This window comes from Perissodus microlepis, chromosome 14 (genome assembly GCF_051167445.1).
Source record: "Perissodus microlepis isolate ML-2025 ecotype Zambia chromosome 14, ASM5116744v1, whole genome shotgun sequence".
NCBI classification, from domain to species: Eukaryota; Metazoa; Chordata; class Actinopteri; order Cichliformes; family Cichlidae; genus Perissodus; species Perissodus microlepis.
In genome coordinates this window covers 14,046,474-14,066,095 of record NC_140474.1, presented here as the reverse complement: position 1 = coordinate 14,066,095, position 19,622 = coordinate 14,046,474, and the positions used below count along the sequence as shown (strand labels likewise).

The following is a 19,622-nucleotide window of genomic DNA, read 5'->3' as shown; positions in this document are numbered from 1 at the left end:
TATTTATATGTCGGCTACACCTCAAAGTAGCATCAACATGAATTTCAGTGACACATATTTCCGAGGAGAACACTGCATGAATATGTGTTTAAAATTGTGAAAAATAGGTGGATAAGACAATCATAATACCAAGCTCACGCAGTTGACATTAAAGTGACATCTGCAATTTTAAACTTGCTTTGTAGTAAAATAGAATAATTAACAGCAGCTGTGTCAAACTACTACCTCAGAACAATCTGGTTTTATTAAGAAATGTAAACTTATATTTATTTATTCACTTAAATGAAGTATTTGCACATTAAACAACAATTGGCAAACAATGGATAATGGAAATCCTTTATTTAAATAACATCAGAAAATGAAAATCTTTGTTATGTGCACTGAATACGTACAATTTGCTGCTGCTGTAGGAAGAGCAATAATTAACAAAGCTTTGATACATTATGATTGGTTTTTGTTCATTAAACATTTTTTCGTGTTCTTCTCAGGCTTAAACAATATGATAAAGCACTTGGGAGCAAATATACACAGCATTAGTCCAAAGCTGGAGGCCAGAATGGCAAAAACTTCCACAACCACAGTGAATTTCCCAGGAGAGCTGACATATGCTGGGATAAAGGCGATCCACACTGCACAAAATATCAGCATGCTGAAGGTGATAAGCTTGGCTTCATTGAAATTATCAGGTAATTTGCGGGCTAAAACAGCTAAAACAAAGCAAAAGGAAGCAAGTAGGCCTATGTAACCAAGCACAGCCCAGAAGCCTACAGCAGAGCCTAATGCACATTCCAGGATGATTTTCTCCTTGTATGCGGTTAGATTTTTTATTGCAAAGGGAGGGCTCACTACCAACCAAATCGTACATATTAAAACTTGAATAAAGGTGAAAGACATAACAGTCATTCTTTGTTGTGGAGGACCAAACCATTTCATCACATTACTACCTGGAAGTCTGGCTTTAAAAGCCATTAAAACCACTATAGTTTTTCCAAGTACACAGGAGATACAGAGTACAAAGGTGATCCCAAATGTAGTGTGGCGCAGCATGCAGGACCACTCAGATGGTGCTCCAATGAAAGTTATTGAACATAAGAAACACAGAGTCAGTGAGATGAGCAGCAGGAAGCTCAGCTCAGAGTTGTTGGCTCGGACAATTGGAGATGTCCTGTGACGTAAGAATATAGCAGTCGTGATAATAGTCAGACAAGCACCAAGAACTGAGAATGTAGCCAGGATGATTCCTAGGATGTCTTGAAAAGAAAGAAACTCTATGGGTTTAGGAATACAAGTGTCTCTCTTTGCATTAGGCTGGAATTCCATGTGGCAGGGTAAACAATCAGCAGAATCTGAATGGGAGAAAAAAAAGGAGTTAAGGTGCTTCTTGTAATTTTGGCTTTATAGATTACAAATTTATTCTTGTAATGTATTCGATGTTGCAGATTTGCATCATAAAGACATTTTACATGCACAGACAAGCATTTTACTTTACCTGTAGTATTACTAATCTCTCCCTCAGGACATGCGGTACAGTCATAGCAGCAAATGGGTTTTCCTTTTTGCAGCACTTTACGAGTTCCTGGAGGACAACTCCCACTGCACACTGACACTGGCACCTGTATAATATAAAAAGGCAGCGTAACATATGTAAATGTTTGCTATAAAACTGAAAAGATTACATTAATTTGTCCTTTGACTTTTTACTTTCGTGCTGCCCTCCATCCAGATGATGTTTTTGTTAATCTGGAACTCCTGGCCCTCTGGCAGTGATGCATCATACAGCCCTACAGTCACTATGTCAGTTATGCCAGCCATAGTTTTCTGCCAGTTAACCAGCTCATAAATAGCCACAGGATCCCCATTAGTATCGAATGACACATCATATCCATTTCGGGAAAAATTTACTTTCTTCAGCTCAGTTAGAATCTGTAAGGATGAATTGAGACATAAAGGGAAAGAAAAAATAAAACAATATTCGAACAACTAAAAGTAATGTTTCACTTAAGGTTTCTTAGAGACAGTGAAACATGTTGGCAATGACTGATTCGTTTTTACTGACCTGCTTGGACTGTAATTTGGTTAGTTTGTCACACTGAGCTGTGACATTTCTTCCCTGACATAATGCATTATGAATGGCATGTGCAATTGCATACACAGCCTTGTACACCATGTTACTAATTCTAAGCTGAGATGTATCAGTGTACGGGGTTTGGAGAGTCTTTATATCTTCAGTTCCATTACATACTTTCTTTCCTGCAGAATCACCTAAAAATAAAAAAGGCACCAAAATGACAGACAACTGAATTCATGCATTTAACATCATATATTTGAACATATCACTCAATAAACAAAGAGTCACATTTGAGAAAAGGGGCCACGGTAATAGTGTCGACTGACTGTCTAAACTTAACCTACAAGGTTATAGAGGTCATATAAGTTAAGATTTTTTGCAGTAACGGACCTTTTTGATTATGTTGGATTTGAAATTGCTTAGATTACAAAAAAGAACATGTCTGGACTTTTTAAGACCAGACATTTTACAAGAAACTCTAACAACCAAGAAAAACAAAAAACGAAAAATGTTTCTCACTTTCTTTTATTGTGCAGTTGAAGGAATCCTCCCAGAACTCAGTAAGCAATGGTGATACAGCCACTTGAGCAAAAGAGAGATTCAACAGGAAGTTTCTGAAACCTGGGATTACAGATTTCTGAATTCCAAATCCAATGGTCCCAGCGAGAAAACTGTACTTCCTTAATCCTGGGTTGGTCACCCATGACTCACTGCCTATCCACTGTCGAGGTGGGAAAGGCTCACGTGAAAGTTCTGCCAGCAGGATCCTCATGTCTCCAGATGGTGCAAATGCCACCACTACCATAGATGTAGAACTTGTGAAAAAAGTACAACTTATTAGAAGAATTTTTTCAGCTATGTAAAATGTTTAGTCAGAAACTTTTTGTATATCAATCCAACAAACAAACAAAAAAACTTTGTAAAAAATCATTAAAAATAAATCCCAGAGTGAAAATCTTTGATGTAAGAACCTGCGGATAACATCTGCTACTTTCTGAATCCTGCTATGTGGGTGGGTCCGATAGAAAGATACAGAGTATTCCACACAAATCCCCTCTTTCTTTGCTGCTTCTAGAAAAGATGCCATGCCGTTATTTCCATAATCTGTATCTGATCGTACAGCACCTATCCAAGTCCAGCCAAAGTGTTTTACCAGCTTAGCTAGTGCACCAGCTTGAAACTGGTCACTGGGGATTGTTCTGAAAAACCTTGGGTACTGCTGCTTGTCAGACAAGCATGCACATGTGGCAGAGGGGCTCACCTAAAACAAAAGAAGACAAGGTAATCCTATAAGAACTGCAGATGTGCATGCATATTTTAAACACCTAGTTTGACAAAAACTTTAAGTATTTACTTGAGGAATGTTAAAGGGACTGATGATTCGTGACATGCTGATGGATGGCGTAGACCCAGACTCACCAACAACAGCCATCACCATACCTGACTGGGAGCAGTTTTTGCCAGTGTGAAACACAAGGTCCAAGCTATTCAAAAACTGAAATGCCAAATGCACTGTCATGGAAACTGATGCACATGAGTCATAGATCTGATACCCAAGCCTGATTCCGGGCAGCAGCTCTGTATTGTTGTTAATCTCTTCTATGGCAAAGACCATTGCATGTGACAACTGCAGCTCATCGGCATTTATGCTGCAGACAGACAGTCACCTCACTGTTAAAATTGTAGGCTACATAGATTTTGTTAAGATGAAATTTCATACAGATAACACACAGTAAGAAAGATTACCATTACAATACATGCAACATGTTCATAATTTTTTCCATACTGACCTCCCTTTGCATCTTACTGGCTCAGGCATGATGGTATAATCATGGCTCACTGTTTGCGTGTAGGAGTGAAGAGAGAAAGCACCCCCAATAATGAAGTCCCCATCCAATGAGAATGCAGGTAGATGAGTGCTACCCTGCAACTTACATTTCACAGATGAAGCTTCAGTACCAGCCCAAGCACCTGTAAAGCTACTCCTTCGATTCAGACTATCCAGAGACACACCCAAGGCAAAAACTGAGTTCAGCTGAAACAAACACAGAGCAGATACCAGACCAATTAAAAGAACTGAGACTGCCATCTCTCCCTGATGTCAGGTATGTGTGTAAGTGGTATTTATATAGGGTTTTAGAGAAAGGGCTCTGCTCTACGCCTTCAAGAGGACATGACCTTACGCAGTGGTCTTTGATTAAAGGTCTGAAAGGTCATTCATTACTCTAAACAGAAGTGTATATTACACATAGCCTTGACAGATACTATGAGTTTAGCTGGATTCATTTAGCTAAAAAAACAAAACAAAACAAAACTTTGTCCCCAACAAGGCTTGGAGATATCCTAAAGTTATCTTATCATTCAGTATTTCTTCATTTGATGTTTAATACATTTAGCTCAGTTTATGTGTTGAGAGTTCTAAGTTGGCATGTTTGCAGTCATGTAACTGGTACAATATTTTCACACAGAGTCTTTGGCAAATTAATGCTGAAAATTTACTAAGAAATATTAAAAGAAGCTACAATTATAAAGTCTCACTCTGCTACTACCACCTAGTGGACAACATGATTAAATAAAATATGAGCACTTCATCTTTTACTGTCAACTGAAGACATTTGAAATATAGCCTAATCACAAAAACACATCTTAAAATACTAACTTTAAAAAAGGGGCTAATACTAATATATACACCAAAAATGAAAAACATAACCATGACTGTTTCTATTATATTCTCTGCTGTTTTTCCTCTTCTGGTTAAAAAGACCTTTTCTCTTCAGTGTCAGCCAGTACTTGCTCAGATAGAATTGCTCTTACTTTAACTGGAATCACAATCACAATTTAAGGTGCTCTGATCAGCGTTGTTGTTGCTATACAAAAAAAGTAAAGTAAAAACATGGAAGCAAACATCAGCAAGAATGGGTGACTGAACTGGAGATTTAGGTTCCACGGGCATGTATAAGGGCCAGTACTCCTTAGATTTCTCTGAGTGGTCACTGACTTCGAAGCCAGCTGTACAGAATAAGCTTAACATACAATCAACAAGATACATGTCTACGCATGAGTCTTGGTCTCCATAGTCTTAACAGTACTAAAAATAAAACGGTAGACAAGTAAGTAAAGAAACTTGATTTATTTACATTGCCAATTTTCTTCTATGTTTTTGATAATGTTTTTATAAGCAGTATTTTTCCTGTGAAAAAGAATAGAATAAAATAGAATGGAACAGCACTTTGTGTCACTGTACATATACACAGCGAAATTATGGAAGCTGCACACCAACTGTGCAGGAATGAAATATAAATAGTAATACAGTAAGAAACAAATAGATAATGGTAATAACAACCAAAGCTATTTAAACCGCGTTTTCTCAACGATATTAATAGCTCTGCAGTTTGTTGCAATCCACTTGCCAATTGTGTCAGTCAAAATGTGCGAGGTAGACGTACTGAGCCCCCGATACTCTGTGAGTGGTTTGTTGCAAGCTGAGTGACGCGTTAGCCAATGTGCTAGCAGCAGGCCCGGCTAATGTATGCATCGCCTCAATGTGATATTTTAAGCTGAAGAAGAAAATTCCTTCTTCCACAATGTGCATATGACTTTATGTCAGTCAACTGTTCAGTCTTGTTATTTTTTTAATACTCAAATTTCCCATCAAGAGGGCCAATGTGCATTTATCATCACTACCAGACCTACTGCCCATTTGCACATGTGCGAATGTAACTCTACTTGGACAAACTGCCCGAAATGCGTTGACAGAAACATTTCAGGGATTTTGAGTCATTCTGCACTCCAGATGCATTAATTGCGTTATTTATTTATTTTTAATTATCACTGATTAATCTGTATTAACGTGTTAATTTTGACAGCACTTTTATGGCCTTTATTGGGGGTTTTTTTTGTTTTTTTTTTTACAAAAATAGCAACTATGTCTTCTCTACAAAAATGCCGCAGGGGCAGCAGCAGAAAATATATTAAGTTAGTAATGCCGAATTTATTGATTCTACTACTTGCTTTACTACTCTACTTTACTTGCACTAAATCTTGCATAGTCTGGAAGTTGTCCAGAAGTTGACATTGTCATTAGGGTATTCTTTATCTAATGAGCTAATATGTACCTAGAAAGTGGATGCCCTGTCATAAAATATGCATGTAGGTGGTGCTATACTACAATGAAAAAGAAACCAGAGGAGATATAAAATGAGGTAAGCATTCATTAAGATAAGAAAAGTGGCGTAAAGAGAAAGAGTCATTATGGGGCCATTTTTTGACACATTGAAGTTCTTGTATTTCTATGTGATCATGATTTACTTCTCATCCCACTTTTTCATCTCAGAGTCTCTTTTCTCAACCTGCAAGTTAAGGAGACAGTTTTATCTTAATGGGATGCACAAACCTGGAGATGTGATTTTGGGGGGGCTGTTTGAAGTTCACTACACCTCTGTTTTCCCTGAGCTAACGTTTACCTCAGAGCCAAACATGTTGAGTTGCCAAGGGTAAGTACTATATTCATGCATTAAATGCACCGATTCATGAAAGCAAACATTGGTGCAGATTTTTATACTTTCTGTTAATTTTGAATATTGAGTTTTTGGGGTTTTTTTGTTTTGTTTTTTACAAGGTTTGACCCTCCTGGATTCAGGCATGCCATGACAATGGCCTTTGCTATTGATGAAATCAACAAAAACTCCAATCTGCTACCTAATGTGACTCTTGGATACAGTCTTTATGACAACTGTGCCACACTTGTAATTGGATTCAGTGCTGCATTATCATTAGTCAGTGGTCGGGAGGAAAAGTTTCTGCTTCACGAGAACTGTTTGGGGACCCCTCCAGTTGTAGGGATCGTGGGTGATTCCTTCTCAACATTTTCTATTGCAACCTCTGATGTAATAGGTTTATTTAAAATGCCAATTGTAAGTTTCCTGTCCTGTATTTTACATGTGCTTTTGGCATGCTGTATTAAAGTTAATGTTTCTCACTAGGGTGAGAAATGACAAAATGAAAAAATAGGAAATATACATTGTATATTAGTTCCAGCTTCTCAGCATCAATCTGTTTTGATTTCAATTGTGTTTTTTGATAGGTGAGCTATTTTGCAACATGCTCTTGTCTAAGTGACCGTCATAAGTTTCCGTCTTTCTTTAGAACCATTCCAAGTGATGCCTTTCAGGTAAAACTTTCTTCTACAAAGAGCAAATGTATTTTACAGCAAGTGAATTGATGTAAGTTACCCCGAACTAAACAACGCAGTTTTTTATTATTTTTTTTTTTTTTTCAATTTTTCAGGATTACATACTGTGCAAATTGATTAGAAAGAAAAACTGTGATTATGTAATTGTATTGTTTGCACTGAAATATAATTCAAGCCTAAACTAAGAATTTCACTGGTATTTATGTAGGTTCATGCAATGATTCGAATTCTAAAACACTTTGGGTGGACGTGGGCTGGTCTGCTGGTAAGTGATGATGATTATGGAGTCCATGTAGCGAGATCATTTCGACAAGCGTTGGCTCAGTCTGGTGGAAGTTGTCTAGCCTACTCAGAGATTTTGCCCTGGGGTGAAAACTCAGCTGAACTAAGGAGGATTGTTGAGGTGATGAAGAAGTCCACAGCACGTGTGGTAATTGTCTTTGCACATCAAATCCACATGATTCAACTAATGGAGGAGGTATATCTAAATCTATCTATTTATCTATCTAAATCAAATTGTATTCATCAGCCGCCTCTTGCTTAATAATTAGAGATGTAAATTATATTACAGACATTATATTCATGCAAATGAATTGCATGCTGTGTGGTCAAATGTTTATGGATGTTGGAGGTATTTCCATTCTTTGTTGTGATCAGTGATGGGGTCATTAGTCAAAAAAAGTAATTTATTACACATATTGTAACACACTGGTTGCTGGGCTGGGGTCATCATTCCCTCAGTTTTAACATCATGCTTGATTCTTGGCTAGTTTAGCATTAGCATGCTATCTTTGCAGATGCTTGTAAAGATCTGAAGTTGTGTTAGCAGGATGAGGCAGTTGTTTTTGCTCAGGTTGAAGTTTGCACTTTACCGTCATGCTCATGTCCTTTTGGGCAAAAAAATAAAAGTAATGTCCATAGTGGATATGAAATTACTTTTATCAAACTGTGCCACTATCTTCCTCCTCCGTCACATGAACCGAAATCAGCTGGTTGTTGCACATGTGCAAAAAAGAACCAATAAGCATAATGCATAGCAAGTAAACCAACATTTCCTACCACTACTGGGATCTCAATTTCCATCCTTGTATGTAATGATTTCAAGATTTGTAATGATTCACTCCTAGACTATGTACAGATTCTTTTTGTTCCTTATATTTCTAAATAGGTGATAAAGCAGAATGTAACAGGGCTGCAGTGGATGGCTAGTGAAGCCTGGACAACAGCAGCTGTACTCCAAACAACCCGACACATGCCATATCTGAGTGGCACTCTGGGCATTGCCATCCGTCGAGGAGAAATACCAGGGCTCAGGGATTTTCTAATGAAAATGCATCCTGACATTTATGACAGCAATAACAATGGAAATAGCATGGTAAGATTGTAACTTTAAAATACACTTGTACTCACAAAATTAAAAAAAAAATGAAAATATCTTTTTTAAGACTGTTTGAAATATTTTTCAGGTAAGACAGTTTTGGGAATACACCTTTCAGTGTAGATTTGCTCCACCTCCATCAGGTTGGTTACAAGGTGGGGGAGCACTCTGCACTGGACAAGAAGAACTAGCAAATATGGAGACTGAGTTTTTGGATGTTTCTAACCTCAGGCCTGAGTATAATATTTACAAGGCTGTGTATGCTCTGGCATATGCCCTTGATGACATGCTACGCTGTGCACCTGGGAGGGGGCCTTTCAGTGAGCACAGCTGTGCTACTTTGCAAAAATTAGAGCCATGGCAGGTGTGGTATTGGTTAACACACTAACATTTATTTTTATTGTTGTAAAATTCAGCTCCTACACTCAAGTGAAAAAGAATGTTTAAATGGGACGTTATACAGTACTGTGAAAAACTAAGTACACTCCAGTTTCATCTATATAGCGCCAAATCACAACAACAGTTGCATCAAGGCCCTTTATATTATAAGGTAGACCCTACAATAATACATACAGAGAAAAACCCAACAATCATATGACCCCATATGAGCAAGCACTTTGGTGACAGTGGGAAGGAAAAACTCCCTTTTAATAGGAAGAAACCTCAGGCAAAACCAGGCTCAGCAAGGGGCGGCCATCTGCCGCAACCAGTTGGGGAGAGAGAAGGAAGACAGGACAAAAGACATGGTGTGGAAGAGAGCCAGAGATTAATAACAAGTATGGTTCAATGCAGAAAGGTCTACTAACACATAGTGAGTGAGAAATGTGACTGAAGAAGAAACACTCATTGCATTATGGTAATCCCCCACCAGCCTAGACCAATTGCAGCATAACTACAGGAGGATTCGGGTTCACCTGATCCATCCCTCTATATGCTTTAGCAAAAAGGACAGTTTTAAGCCTAATTTTAAAAGTAGAGATTGTGTCTGTCTATCTCCTGAATCCAATTCGGAAGCATGGTTCCACAGAAGATGGATCTGAAAGCTGAAGGCTCTGCCTCCCATCCTACTTTTAAATACTCTGGGAACCACAAGTAAGCCCTCTCTCTTTTGATTCAATAGCTTGGAGAACCACCTTTAGTAGCATTAACTTGGAGCAATCAATTTCTGTATGATTTATCAATGTCTCACATTTTTGCAGAAGACTGGCTCTTTTTTTTAACAACATTGCTTTAGTTATTTTGATTTTGTGGGTATGTTTATGTACAGCACTTCGTCCATTGCAACACTTTAGTTTTCTTCAAATTGTACTGTCACAAACTTACACATTTAACATGATAATTTAATCTTGTAGAATCTGTAATGTAGATCTTGGGTTTTTGGAAATTCTGTAAGCAGTGCATAGTCTGACTTTCAGGCAACCTTGCTGGGACGCACTCTCCTGGGAAGAATTTGGCATTGTGTTAACACACGTGAATGCTCTAGAACACCAAACTCCTGAATCTTCTATTTTTATAGAGGTGGTCACACTTGCTGATGATCAGTTAATAAAGTACATGTGAGTAGCAATACCTTTCTGCTACTTACCCTTTTAATTCCTATGGAAATAGTAAGAGTGTTCCTGTGAACTTCTTTTTCACGTGAGTAATTGGTGTTAAAGACAGATTTTGGAAACACAAGATTTTATTAACATTGTCATTAGAACATAGTTATTTTACATGTGTGAGATGAGCAAATTTATTTGCAAAATAAAAATGAATAACTGCACATTTGACTAGACATTGTGGTGACTAAAGATTGTTTTTTATTTCAATTTACTGAAATTAACAATGTTGCAAATTCTGTTATTCCACAAGTCGCAATGCCAAACTAAACTATCCTTAGTTGCTGTAATAAAATCAGTTGAGAATTAAGAATGATCAGTTGAGTCTATAATCAAGTCTCCTTTTCACGTCCCTTTCAATGATAATCTCTTGATCTTATTTTTTTTAGTTGATGCATTATTTGGAAAAAGTTCACTTCACTACTCCATTTGGAGATGAAGTGTCATTTGATGAAAATGGTGATGCCTTGCCAATATATGATATCATGAATTGGCAATGGCTACCTGATGGAAGTACGAAGGTTCAGAATGTGGGCGTGGTTAAGAAGACAGCCTTGAAAGGTGAAGAACTCAGACTTGATGAAGACAAAATCTTCTGGAACTCTGACTCTAAACAGGTTATTTCTGTTTAATGTTGTTTTTAAATAGTTCTGTGCGACACAGTACAATACAATAATGTTGTGTACAATATATGTGGTATAACTAACCTTGCAGCCAGTGCAGTCAGTGTGCAGTGTAAGCTGTCCCCCAGGTACTCGCATGGCTAGAAAAAATGGGCAACCTGCGTGCTGTTTCGACTGTGTGCGTTGTTCTGAAAGAAAGTTCAGCAATGAAACAGGTTAGTATCATAAAAGTTTTCTGATATAAGCAGTTGGTTCACTAGGGTGAATGCTGAAAATACAAAAAAATGTATCTTCCACTTTATACTAGATTCTTTGGAGTGCACCAGTTGTCCCGAAGACTTCTGGTCAAGCCCTCAACGTGATCACTGTGTTCCTAAGAAAACAGAGTTCCTCTCCTACCATGAACCTCTGGGTATTTGCTTGACAACTGCTTCATTGTTGGGTACATTTATCTGTGCTGTGGTCTTGGGGATCTTCACTCATTATCGCAGCACACCTATCGTCCGTGCCAACAATTCAGAATTGAGCTTCCTGCTTTTAGTATCACTGAAACTATGCTTCCTGTGTTCACTGTTATTCATCGGACGACCAAGGCTATGGACATGTCAACTGAGACATGCAGCATTTGGGATCAGCTTTGTGCTTTGTGTCTCATGCATCCTGGTGAAAACAATGGTTGTTGTGGCAGTGTTTAAAGCCTCCAAGCCAGGAGGGGGAACCAATCTTAAGTGGTTTGGTGCTGTGCAGCAGAGAGGGACAGTATTAGTTCTTACTTTAATCCAAGCAGCTATATGTACTGCTTGGCTGATATCCTCCTCACCAGTTCCTTATAAAAACACTCAGTACTACAATGACAAAATAGTTTTTGAGTGTGTAGTTGGGTCTACAATTGGCTTTGCAGTGCTACTGGGTTACATTGGTGTACTGGCTATCCTTAGCTTTCTGCTAGCATTTCTAGCCAGGAATCTTCCAGACAACTTCAACGAGGCCAAACTCATCACTTTCAGCATGCTGATCTTCTGTGCCGTGTGGGTGGCCTTTGTTCCTGCTTATGTCAACTCTCCAGGTAAATATGCAGATGCAGTAGAGGTATTTGCCATTTTGGCCTCAAGCTTTGGCCTATTGGTGGCACTGTTTGGACCAAAATGTTACATAATCCTGCTGAAACCAGAGCGAAACACAAAAAAGGAAATAATCGGTCGTGGCACGGCAAAGTCATAAGGTATCAGTTTTCAGCAGTCTTAATTAAAATGAATGCACTCTTTTTAAGTGCATATGTATTAGCATTACTGTTGCTTTGTATTTGCATTCTTGCTTTTTTTTTAACCATAGTATATACTGGATTGCTTCCTCCCTGAAGAAGAACCAGTATATTGAAATGTTGGCTTTGTAGAAGTGTTTCAAGAATTAAATTATTACATTAATGATTAAATGACTGTTGTAATTGTTGTTGTACTTGTTATTCTCTGTATTACTATTATTTATTGTTATTTGCCTGATTGCATTTGCGAGGGTTTGAAATATATGAAAAAAAATCATTTGTCTATGCTGATTTTCTTTCTAAGGAAAAAAAAATGTATGAATGTACTATTGCTGTGTGATTTATTACTATTACTGAAGGCTACTTACCATACCAATACCAACTAGATTTTTAAATCTTAATATAAAATGAGTAACAGTAGGGTGGACATTACGTAAGGCTGCACTTTTTGCAGCGATCTCATATAGAAAACTATTCCGTGCGTATAAAACAGGTCCGCGGCTCCGAACCGTAGTAAAGGGACCTCTGGCTAATACGTCGGGTTCTGTGTCGGACTCGTAGCTGGGAACTAGCTTTACTTTGTTGTCTGGGTCAACTTTGCTAGCGAGAGACAGAGAGAGGCATTGAAAGGCTGCTCCAACAGAACTTATTGTTTCGGAAGAAAACACGAACACAGTGTACAGTCCAGTCTTGGCAGCTTGCTTACAACTGGGCTCATCAGGCACTCTTTTTGGCTGCTGTGGTTATTATTATATTTACATGCTTCCATCTCCCATTTCTGATCGGTGACAACTCGTACTTTTTGACTCTCCTTTTTCTCCCTCCCTCGCGCTCACAGACACATAACGTGTATAGCAGTACATTCTCCCTGCGGCACGGAATACACTGCCCATGTGGCTACATTCTTTAGGGCTATGCCTGTAACACTATTGTCTTCATATTAAATACATTTTTGAGTAATAATTTAAAAAAATATTTCTTCACTTCATTATGCGGACGCAAGTAGAGGTGACATAGGCCACGAGATTGAGACACAGGAATTAGGGCTTCTTAATGCATGTTTTGTTTGGGTTTCCACCGGTGTGGAATTACCAAAAATAGAGAGGGCATAGCCTAACATATGAAACAGGAAAAGGGGGCCATGTAATCCATGGAATTGTGTTTTTTTTTCTATTTCAGTTGTGTTCTGTTCAACTTTCATTGGGATTTGTGTGGTTTTGCAACCTGTCTGGATTGACTACAAGAATGTCAGGGTCCTGGGTCTGAGCGACCCAGGGACCCTGAGCAGTTATGGACTAATATTATAATGTATGTATTTTGTATTACTGTCCCTCGTTCTCCCTGCTTGTAGACATATGTGCATGTAGGTGTGTGGGTGTGGCCCTGGCAGGTGATTGGCCACACCTGAAGACCTTGACACACCTGCAGCTGATCAGGCCTGTCGGAGGAGCTACTTGAGAGTGTGGTGGAGCTCTCTCCGACGCTGGATCATTGCGTGGCTTCACGTCAGTCTCTCGACCCGTCACGGTTTGGCAAGGCAAACCGTGGGGGGTGTGAGGAAAAGGAGGACCCAGGCGCGGTGCTCTGTGTGTAAACAGTGTATGGCCTTATTTACAGTGTATGGAACTAAACAACAATAAATCCCCGTGCTTTCCCCAGACTCCCGTGTCGTGTCTTCTCCCAGTGTTTGTGCTCTCCGCTCCCGTGTCTCAGCACTCCCCGTGCTGCTGCTGTCTGGCACTCCACACCTCTCCTGGGAACACAATAAAAGCAGCCGTCAGGACACATACAACCGCGGGCATACACACACTAACCAAACTCAACTGGGTGACTAACGTGGAGTCTCAAGCAATGATCCCGCGTCGGTGGGAGCTCCAAGACTCTCCTAAGTAGCTCCCCCGACGAGGCCTGATCAGTAGCAGGTGTGTGGCTTCGGGTGTGGCCAGTCCGCCAGCAGGGCCACGCCCGCAGAAACACATATACACACACACGCGCAAACAGGGAGAAGGACAGCAACACCAAATATACATACAATAATAATATAATTCATAACTGCTCAGGGATCCTGGGTCACTCCGACCCAGGACCCTGACACGACCAGTTCCTAGTTTGAGTCTGCTGCATTATTGTGTGTCTGACGGCTTCCTCTCTCTTATGTCCCCAGGAGTTATGGGGAGACGAGAGGACAGCGAGCACAGGGGTGCTCATCACGGAGAAGCGGAGACAGGAGCACTAGCACAGGGGAAGAGGACACGTCACGGGAGTCGGGAGAGCACGGGATTTATTGTCATGTCTGTCCATCACTGTAAATAAACGCACTGCTTGTACATAGAGCACCGCACCTGGGTCCTCCTTCCCTACACCCCCACGGTCTGCCACACAGACCGTGACAAAGAAGGCCTATGACTCAATGCACCACAACTGGATCCTGGAATGCCTAGAACTGTACAAGATCAACAGGACCTTGAGAGCCTTCATCAGGAACTCAACTGGGACGTGGCGTATAAAACTAGAGGCCAATTTCACCATCAAGTGCGGGATCTATGCAGAACAGCTCTGTCCCCACTGCTGTTCTGCATAGGCCTAAACCCCCCTCAGTGAGATCACTAACAAGACTGGATACTGATACCAACTATGGAATGGAACAATCATCAGCCACAGGACGGCTACAAGTATCTTCCCACAGGCAAATGGAAACCACTCAGAACTGCTAGAAAAATTGCAACCACCAAGTACCTGTAGAGGGTCAGGCCTTCCCCGAGGAGTCAGTTGAACGGTAAGAACAACATCCGGGCTATCAACACCTACACTCTGCCCATGATCAGGTACCCTGCTGGGATAGTAAGCTGGCGAAAGGAGGAGATAGAAGCCACTGACCCCAAATCCCCCAAATCCAGCACCCTGAGGCTGTATGCTAAGTGGAAGGAAGGAGGCCGGGGACTGGTGTAACAGGCAGGGAAAATAATCACAGACCCCTCACAAGCAGACTTTTTGACCTGCTGCCCTCTGGCAGACGGTATAGAAGCCTGCAGACCAGGACCACCCGACACAGGAACAGTTTCTTTCCCCTCGACATCTCCCTCCTAAACAGTTGAACTGTCACACTGCTTCACACTGCTGGAGTGCAACTGCACTGTATGCACACTCCGTGGTATTCATTTCTATATGATTGATTTCCGTACCGCCGCCACGGAGGCAGGTGAATTTAACCTGCAGGGAAATTTCCTGCAGTCGTTAAACGGTGCTTTGAAGGATCAGCTTGCTGCCCAGGATGGGACAGCTTCCTTCTAGGTGCTTGCCTCTCTCTCTATCGACAATCATTTGTGTGTGTAAGAGAGAGAGAGAGAGAGAGAGAGCGAGAGAGAGAGAGACCCTAGCGCATGTTCACATGTTTTCCTTCGCGGGCGCAAAAAGGGAAACACAGTCGCCCAACAATAGTCTCGTAGACAGGCTACAACAATTAAGGGCATAAAATGTAAGAACATAGAACATAAAATCAGTCTCTATGCGGATGATGTGTTGCTTTTTCTGCAAAACTCACAAACCAACCTTTCTGAGGTAATTACTCTAATAAACTGGTTTTCAAGAGTTTCAGATTATTCAATTAACTGGCCAAAATCTACAGTTCTTCCCATTAACTGCTCCTTCCATAATTCTTCTTCTGCCCCACTACAATCTAGAAATATTAAATATTTAGGTATTAATGTTTCTCCTAAGCTTTTAGACTTAACTAAATTAAACCACATCCCACTTCTAAAGAAAGTAGAAGGCGATCTGACTAGATGGAAATCTCTACCCATATCACTCATGGGAAGGGTCGCCACTATAAAAATGATGATCTTGCCAAAAATAAATTACTTATTTTTAATGATCCCTAACAAACCATCACAAGATTGGTTCAGATCTCTGGATTCATATATTTCTAAATTCCTTTGGAAAGATAAACCCCTGCATATCAGCTTAAAAACGCTACAAAGAACCAAGGATAGAGGAGGATTAGATCTGCCTACTTTTCACCAATACTTCTTAGCCAACAGGCTTCAGTTCATCTCAGAATGGTTAAAACATACCTTCTTAGGTGAGCCCTGGCTAGATGTTGAACAGGCACATCCAGAGATTTCAGACCTACCATTTATCAGCTCAAACATCAAAAGACATGAATGCTTTAAAAGCATCAACATCAGCTTTTTTCTGACAGCATGGTGGGAATGTCTAAAAATAACGGAGTCTTCATTAATCCCATGCAAACATACACCTATCTGGAATAACCCTGACATATTACAAAACAATAATATGATTAATTTTCCAGAATGGAGTTGTAAAGGAATTAAATACTTAGAACATATATTAGAGGGAACAGAATTTATTCCATTTGACAGACTAGTTACACAATATGGGATCAACAAGAAAAGATTTTTAGAATATCAACAAATTAAATCCATATTAAAAAAGAAATTTAAACCGGGTCAAGTTGAATTACAAACACCACCAAGTGCGGTACATTTTCTTACTCTTAAATCCCCCAAATTATTATCTGAAATATACAGAACACTTTCAGAAATAGATGAATCAATATCCCTTCCTATTGCAAAGTGGGAAGCAGATTTATCAGTCAGCTTAGACCAAAACTTCTGGTCTCAGGTATGCTTAAAAACCTTTAAATTGATTAAAAATCCCAGTCTGCAATTAATACAATACAAAATACTACATAGAGTGCACAATACAGGTCATCGGATGTTCAAGATGGGCTTTACATCTTCCAACAACTGCTCACGCTGTCAAGGCAATACACCAGACAATTACATCCATGCTCTTTGGTTCTGTCCACCAGTGCAGAAGTTTTGGCACGAGATATGTGAAGACTTATCAAAGTGTCTGAAATGTAAAATTCCAACCTCCCCTTTAGTATGCTTGTTGGGAAAATTGGATGATGTCACTACAGAAACTAATACAGTCCACATGGTTTTTACTGCCCTATGCATCGCCAAGAAAACGGTCCTCATGAACTGGAAAAATGAAAATAATCTTAATTCTAGCCAATATAGAAACCATCTAATAGATCACATTAGTCTCGATATAGCCTCTGCCACCACATTAGATCAATCCCTCTGGGCTCCTTTGATCGGCTCCATCACCTAGCGGGGGTAGGGGGTCGTGGTTTGGTCCCGCCTTAGCTATTGTGGTTGATATGGAAGTTGGGATGGGCTTAGGGCGCCTGGAGGACCCCTAGAGACATTATCCCTGGAGGGCTTAACCCGGGGGTTGTGTTCATAACCTGGTTAGTGGCTCTGGTCGCTCTTAGAGGTTGTTCTCCTTGTGGCTGCGTGCAGCGGGGCTGGAGGATGGTCTGTGCTGGTGGACGTAGGTTACTGGCCCGGTGGCCTGGCTGCCCCTGAGTGGATCCGGGGCAGGCGTGGGGGCTTGGGGTTCGGGGGTGCTTCGCCTCCGTGCTGGGGCTCTGGCTGGGCCTTGGGGGCTCGTCGGTGTGTCGCCGAGGTTGTGGGCGGGTGGGTGCACGGGGTCTCAGCCCTGGCGCAGGGGGCCTCTTGTGCATCGGCCTAACTGGGGGGCTCTTCCACTGGCAGGGAGGTTGTTCCATCCTTGCAGGAGTCCACTCTGCAGGTGGGGGAGAGACATAGGAGAGGTGGAGAATAAACTTAACCTGGGTGTCTGTTGTCTTGTGTAGTCTGGGAGATGATTGAATGTTGGGGTGGGTACAGTTTCCTCTGCGGTGGGGTAGGGTGGGCTGCCCCGGGTCCTGTGGGGCTTGGCGGTGCTGCTGCCGTAGGCCCCGGTCTGGATGGGCCTGGGCTCCCTTGCCTTGGTGGGTACCAGAGGACGGGGGGTGCCTACTGGGGTCAGCGGGGGAGCTTGCCCTAGGGAGGGGCATCCTCCCCTCCCTTCTTTTCCTCCCTCATCCCCGGCTACCTCCCTCTTCCCGCTCCACCACACCCACCCACACAGGTAGGGCCTTGGGGTGCGGGTATGTCACCAGGGTGCAGGGGAGACATTCCCCCTCCCTCTGTCCCCTTCTGGCCACCTGTGCCTCAATTTTATCTCACAACTTAGACATCCACATTACTTACACTCTCATAACACACACATATATATATAGGGCCTTGAGGGTGGGCACGTTAACGGCGTCCAGTGGACGGTCTGTGTATTCAAACCTACCTCTGGCGCCGGTGCCCACCTCTCAATTTTAACTCCATGTAGACATTGAGGGTTCTCGGGAGGGGCCGTGCTAACACCTGCTGCTCTCTGGCAGCAGCACCATGCTCTCCCTTGTTTTAAATGCACTTTAGAGCAACACGCAGCAACACTACACATGAGCGGGAGGAGGGAGGTATGGGGTCTTCACACACCCCCGTTCTCTACTGGCTGTCCAGTTGGCCTCCCTGCTGCCGCGGAGCCTGGGACAGTCTGCTTGCCTCCACCCCGGGGGGAAGGGTAACATCTCTTGGGTCTGGGTGCCGTTTCCCCCTCTGGGGGCGAGGGTACCTGGACCGAGTATGTTTGGGGAGTGTGATTGTGTGTACATGTCCATTTATGTCAATCCTTACGTTGGGTGAGTGCTGAGTGTTTGTATATGTGTGCATGAGGATGGGAATGCATGTTTGTGTCTGTGTGTGCCTGTTTGTTTGTGTCTATATGTCAGGTCGGGTCTTAGACTCCACCTCTCTGGGAACTCCCAGGCCCTCCAAAGTGTGGAGGCCTATCTCCCCTCACCACACTCCCTGCCGGTGACTGATGCCCTCAGGGGTCGGTGCATTGGTGGTTCTTGGTGTCCGGGGCTGGGCGCTCAGGTATGTACCAGCTCACTCCCGGTGGCTACTTGGCGGGGCCTGGCGCCTGTTGCTCGGTCAGGCCTCTTCCGGGGCGCGGGGGGCCCTCGGGCCTCTGGGCCTGCGGCTCGGTTCACTCTGGCACAACTGGCTGCCGGCAGAGCTGGTGCAGCCCCCTCTAGCTTCTGCTTGGTGGCTACTGGGTGACCCCTCGTCTGGGGATCCTCAGCCCTTCCCATGAGGGTGGCACGGATGCCCCTCCGGTGGTCCTCCTTGGGATCTCGCACTCTGGGGCCTCTGGATGTCTGGGGCCTGGATCTCCTCCATGCCTGCTTCATGCCCTGGGGGACAGGGCTATGGCTCTCTACATCCTCTTGCAGACCATTACATGGGGAAACCATTTGAATACAAGCGCGCTGATCCACACAGGTGTGCACACGGGTGTTCACTGTTCGTAGACTTAAATTACACCTTTCTTGGCTGCTACTTCAAAGCACATTGTGCGCTGTCTGTCCTGCGTGCTGCACAACAACATTCAATATTTAGTATTTGCTGCTGTTTACACTCAGCTAGATTAATGCGATGGTGTTGTGTTTAGTATGTTGCTTTGTTTTTTTTTTTGCTTGTTTTCTATTCTTTCTCTCTCAACAGGTGATCCAGGAGATTTTTTTCCCCTTTCTCACTGTCTCTCTCCCCTTCTGTTTTTCTTTTCCTT

At 42.0% G+C, this 19,622-nt stretch overlaps 2 protein-coding genes across 2 annotated transcripts; one reads left to right on the top strand and one right to left on the bottom strand.

The window, feature by feature from the left end:
* Positions 1 to 441: 441 nt before the first annotated feature.
* LOC146373603 (extracellular calcium-sensing receptor-like) lies at positions 442 to 3,998 on the bottom strand. The gene is made up of 8 exons (XM_084950107.1): positions 3,859 to 3,998; positions 3,423 to 3,717; positions 3,040 to 3,329; positions 2,588 to 2,883; positions 2,057 to 2,250; positions 1,702 to 1,923; positions 1,490 to 1,613; positions 442 to 1,346 (listed from the first exon to the last, which is right to left on the bottom strand). The coding sequence occupies exons 1-8, from the start codon at positions 3,885 to 3,887 to the stop codon at positions 442 to 444; spliced, it is 2,355 nt and encodes a 784-aa protein (XP_084806233.1). The 5' UTR covers positions 3,888 to 3,998.
* Positions 3,999 to 6,418: 2,420 nt separating this feature from the next.
* LOC146373602 (extracellular calcium-sensing receptor-like) lies at positions 6,419 to 12,082 on the top strand. Its single transcript, XM_084949754.1, has 9 exons — positions 6,419 to 6,561; positions 6,687 to 6,981; positions 7,152 to 7,238; positions 7,468 to 7,737; positions 8,428 to 8,634; positions 8,726 to 9,001; positions 10,628 to 10,855; positions 10,953 to 11,076; positions 11,169 to 12,082. Exons 1-9 carry the CDS (start codon positions 6,452 to 6,454, stop codon positions 12,080 to 12,082), a joined length of 2,511 nt encoding a protein of 836 aa, XP_084805880.1. The 5' UTR covers positions 6,419 to 6,451.
* The last annotated feature ends 7,540 nt before the right edge of the window (positions 12,083 to 19,622 follow it).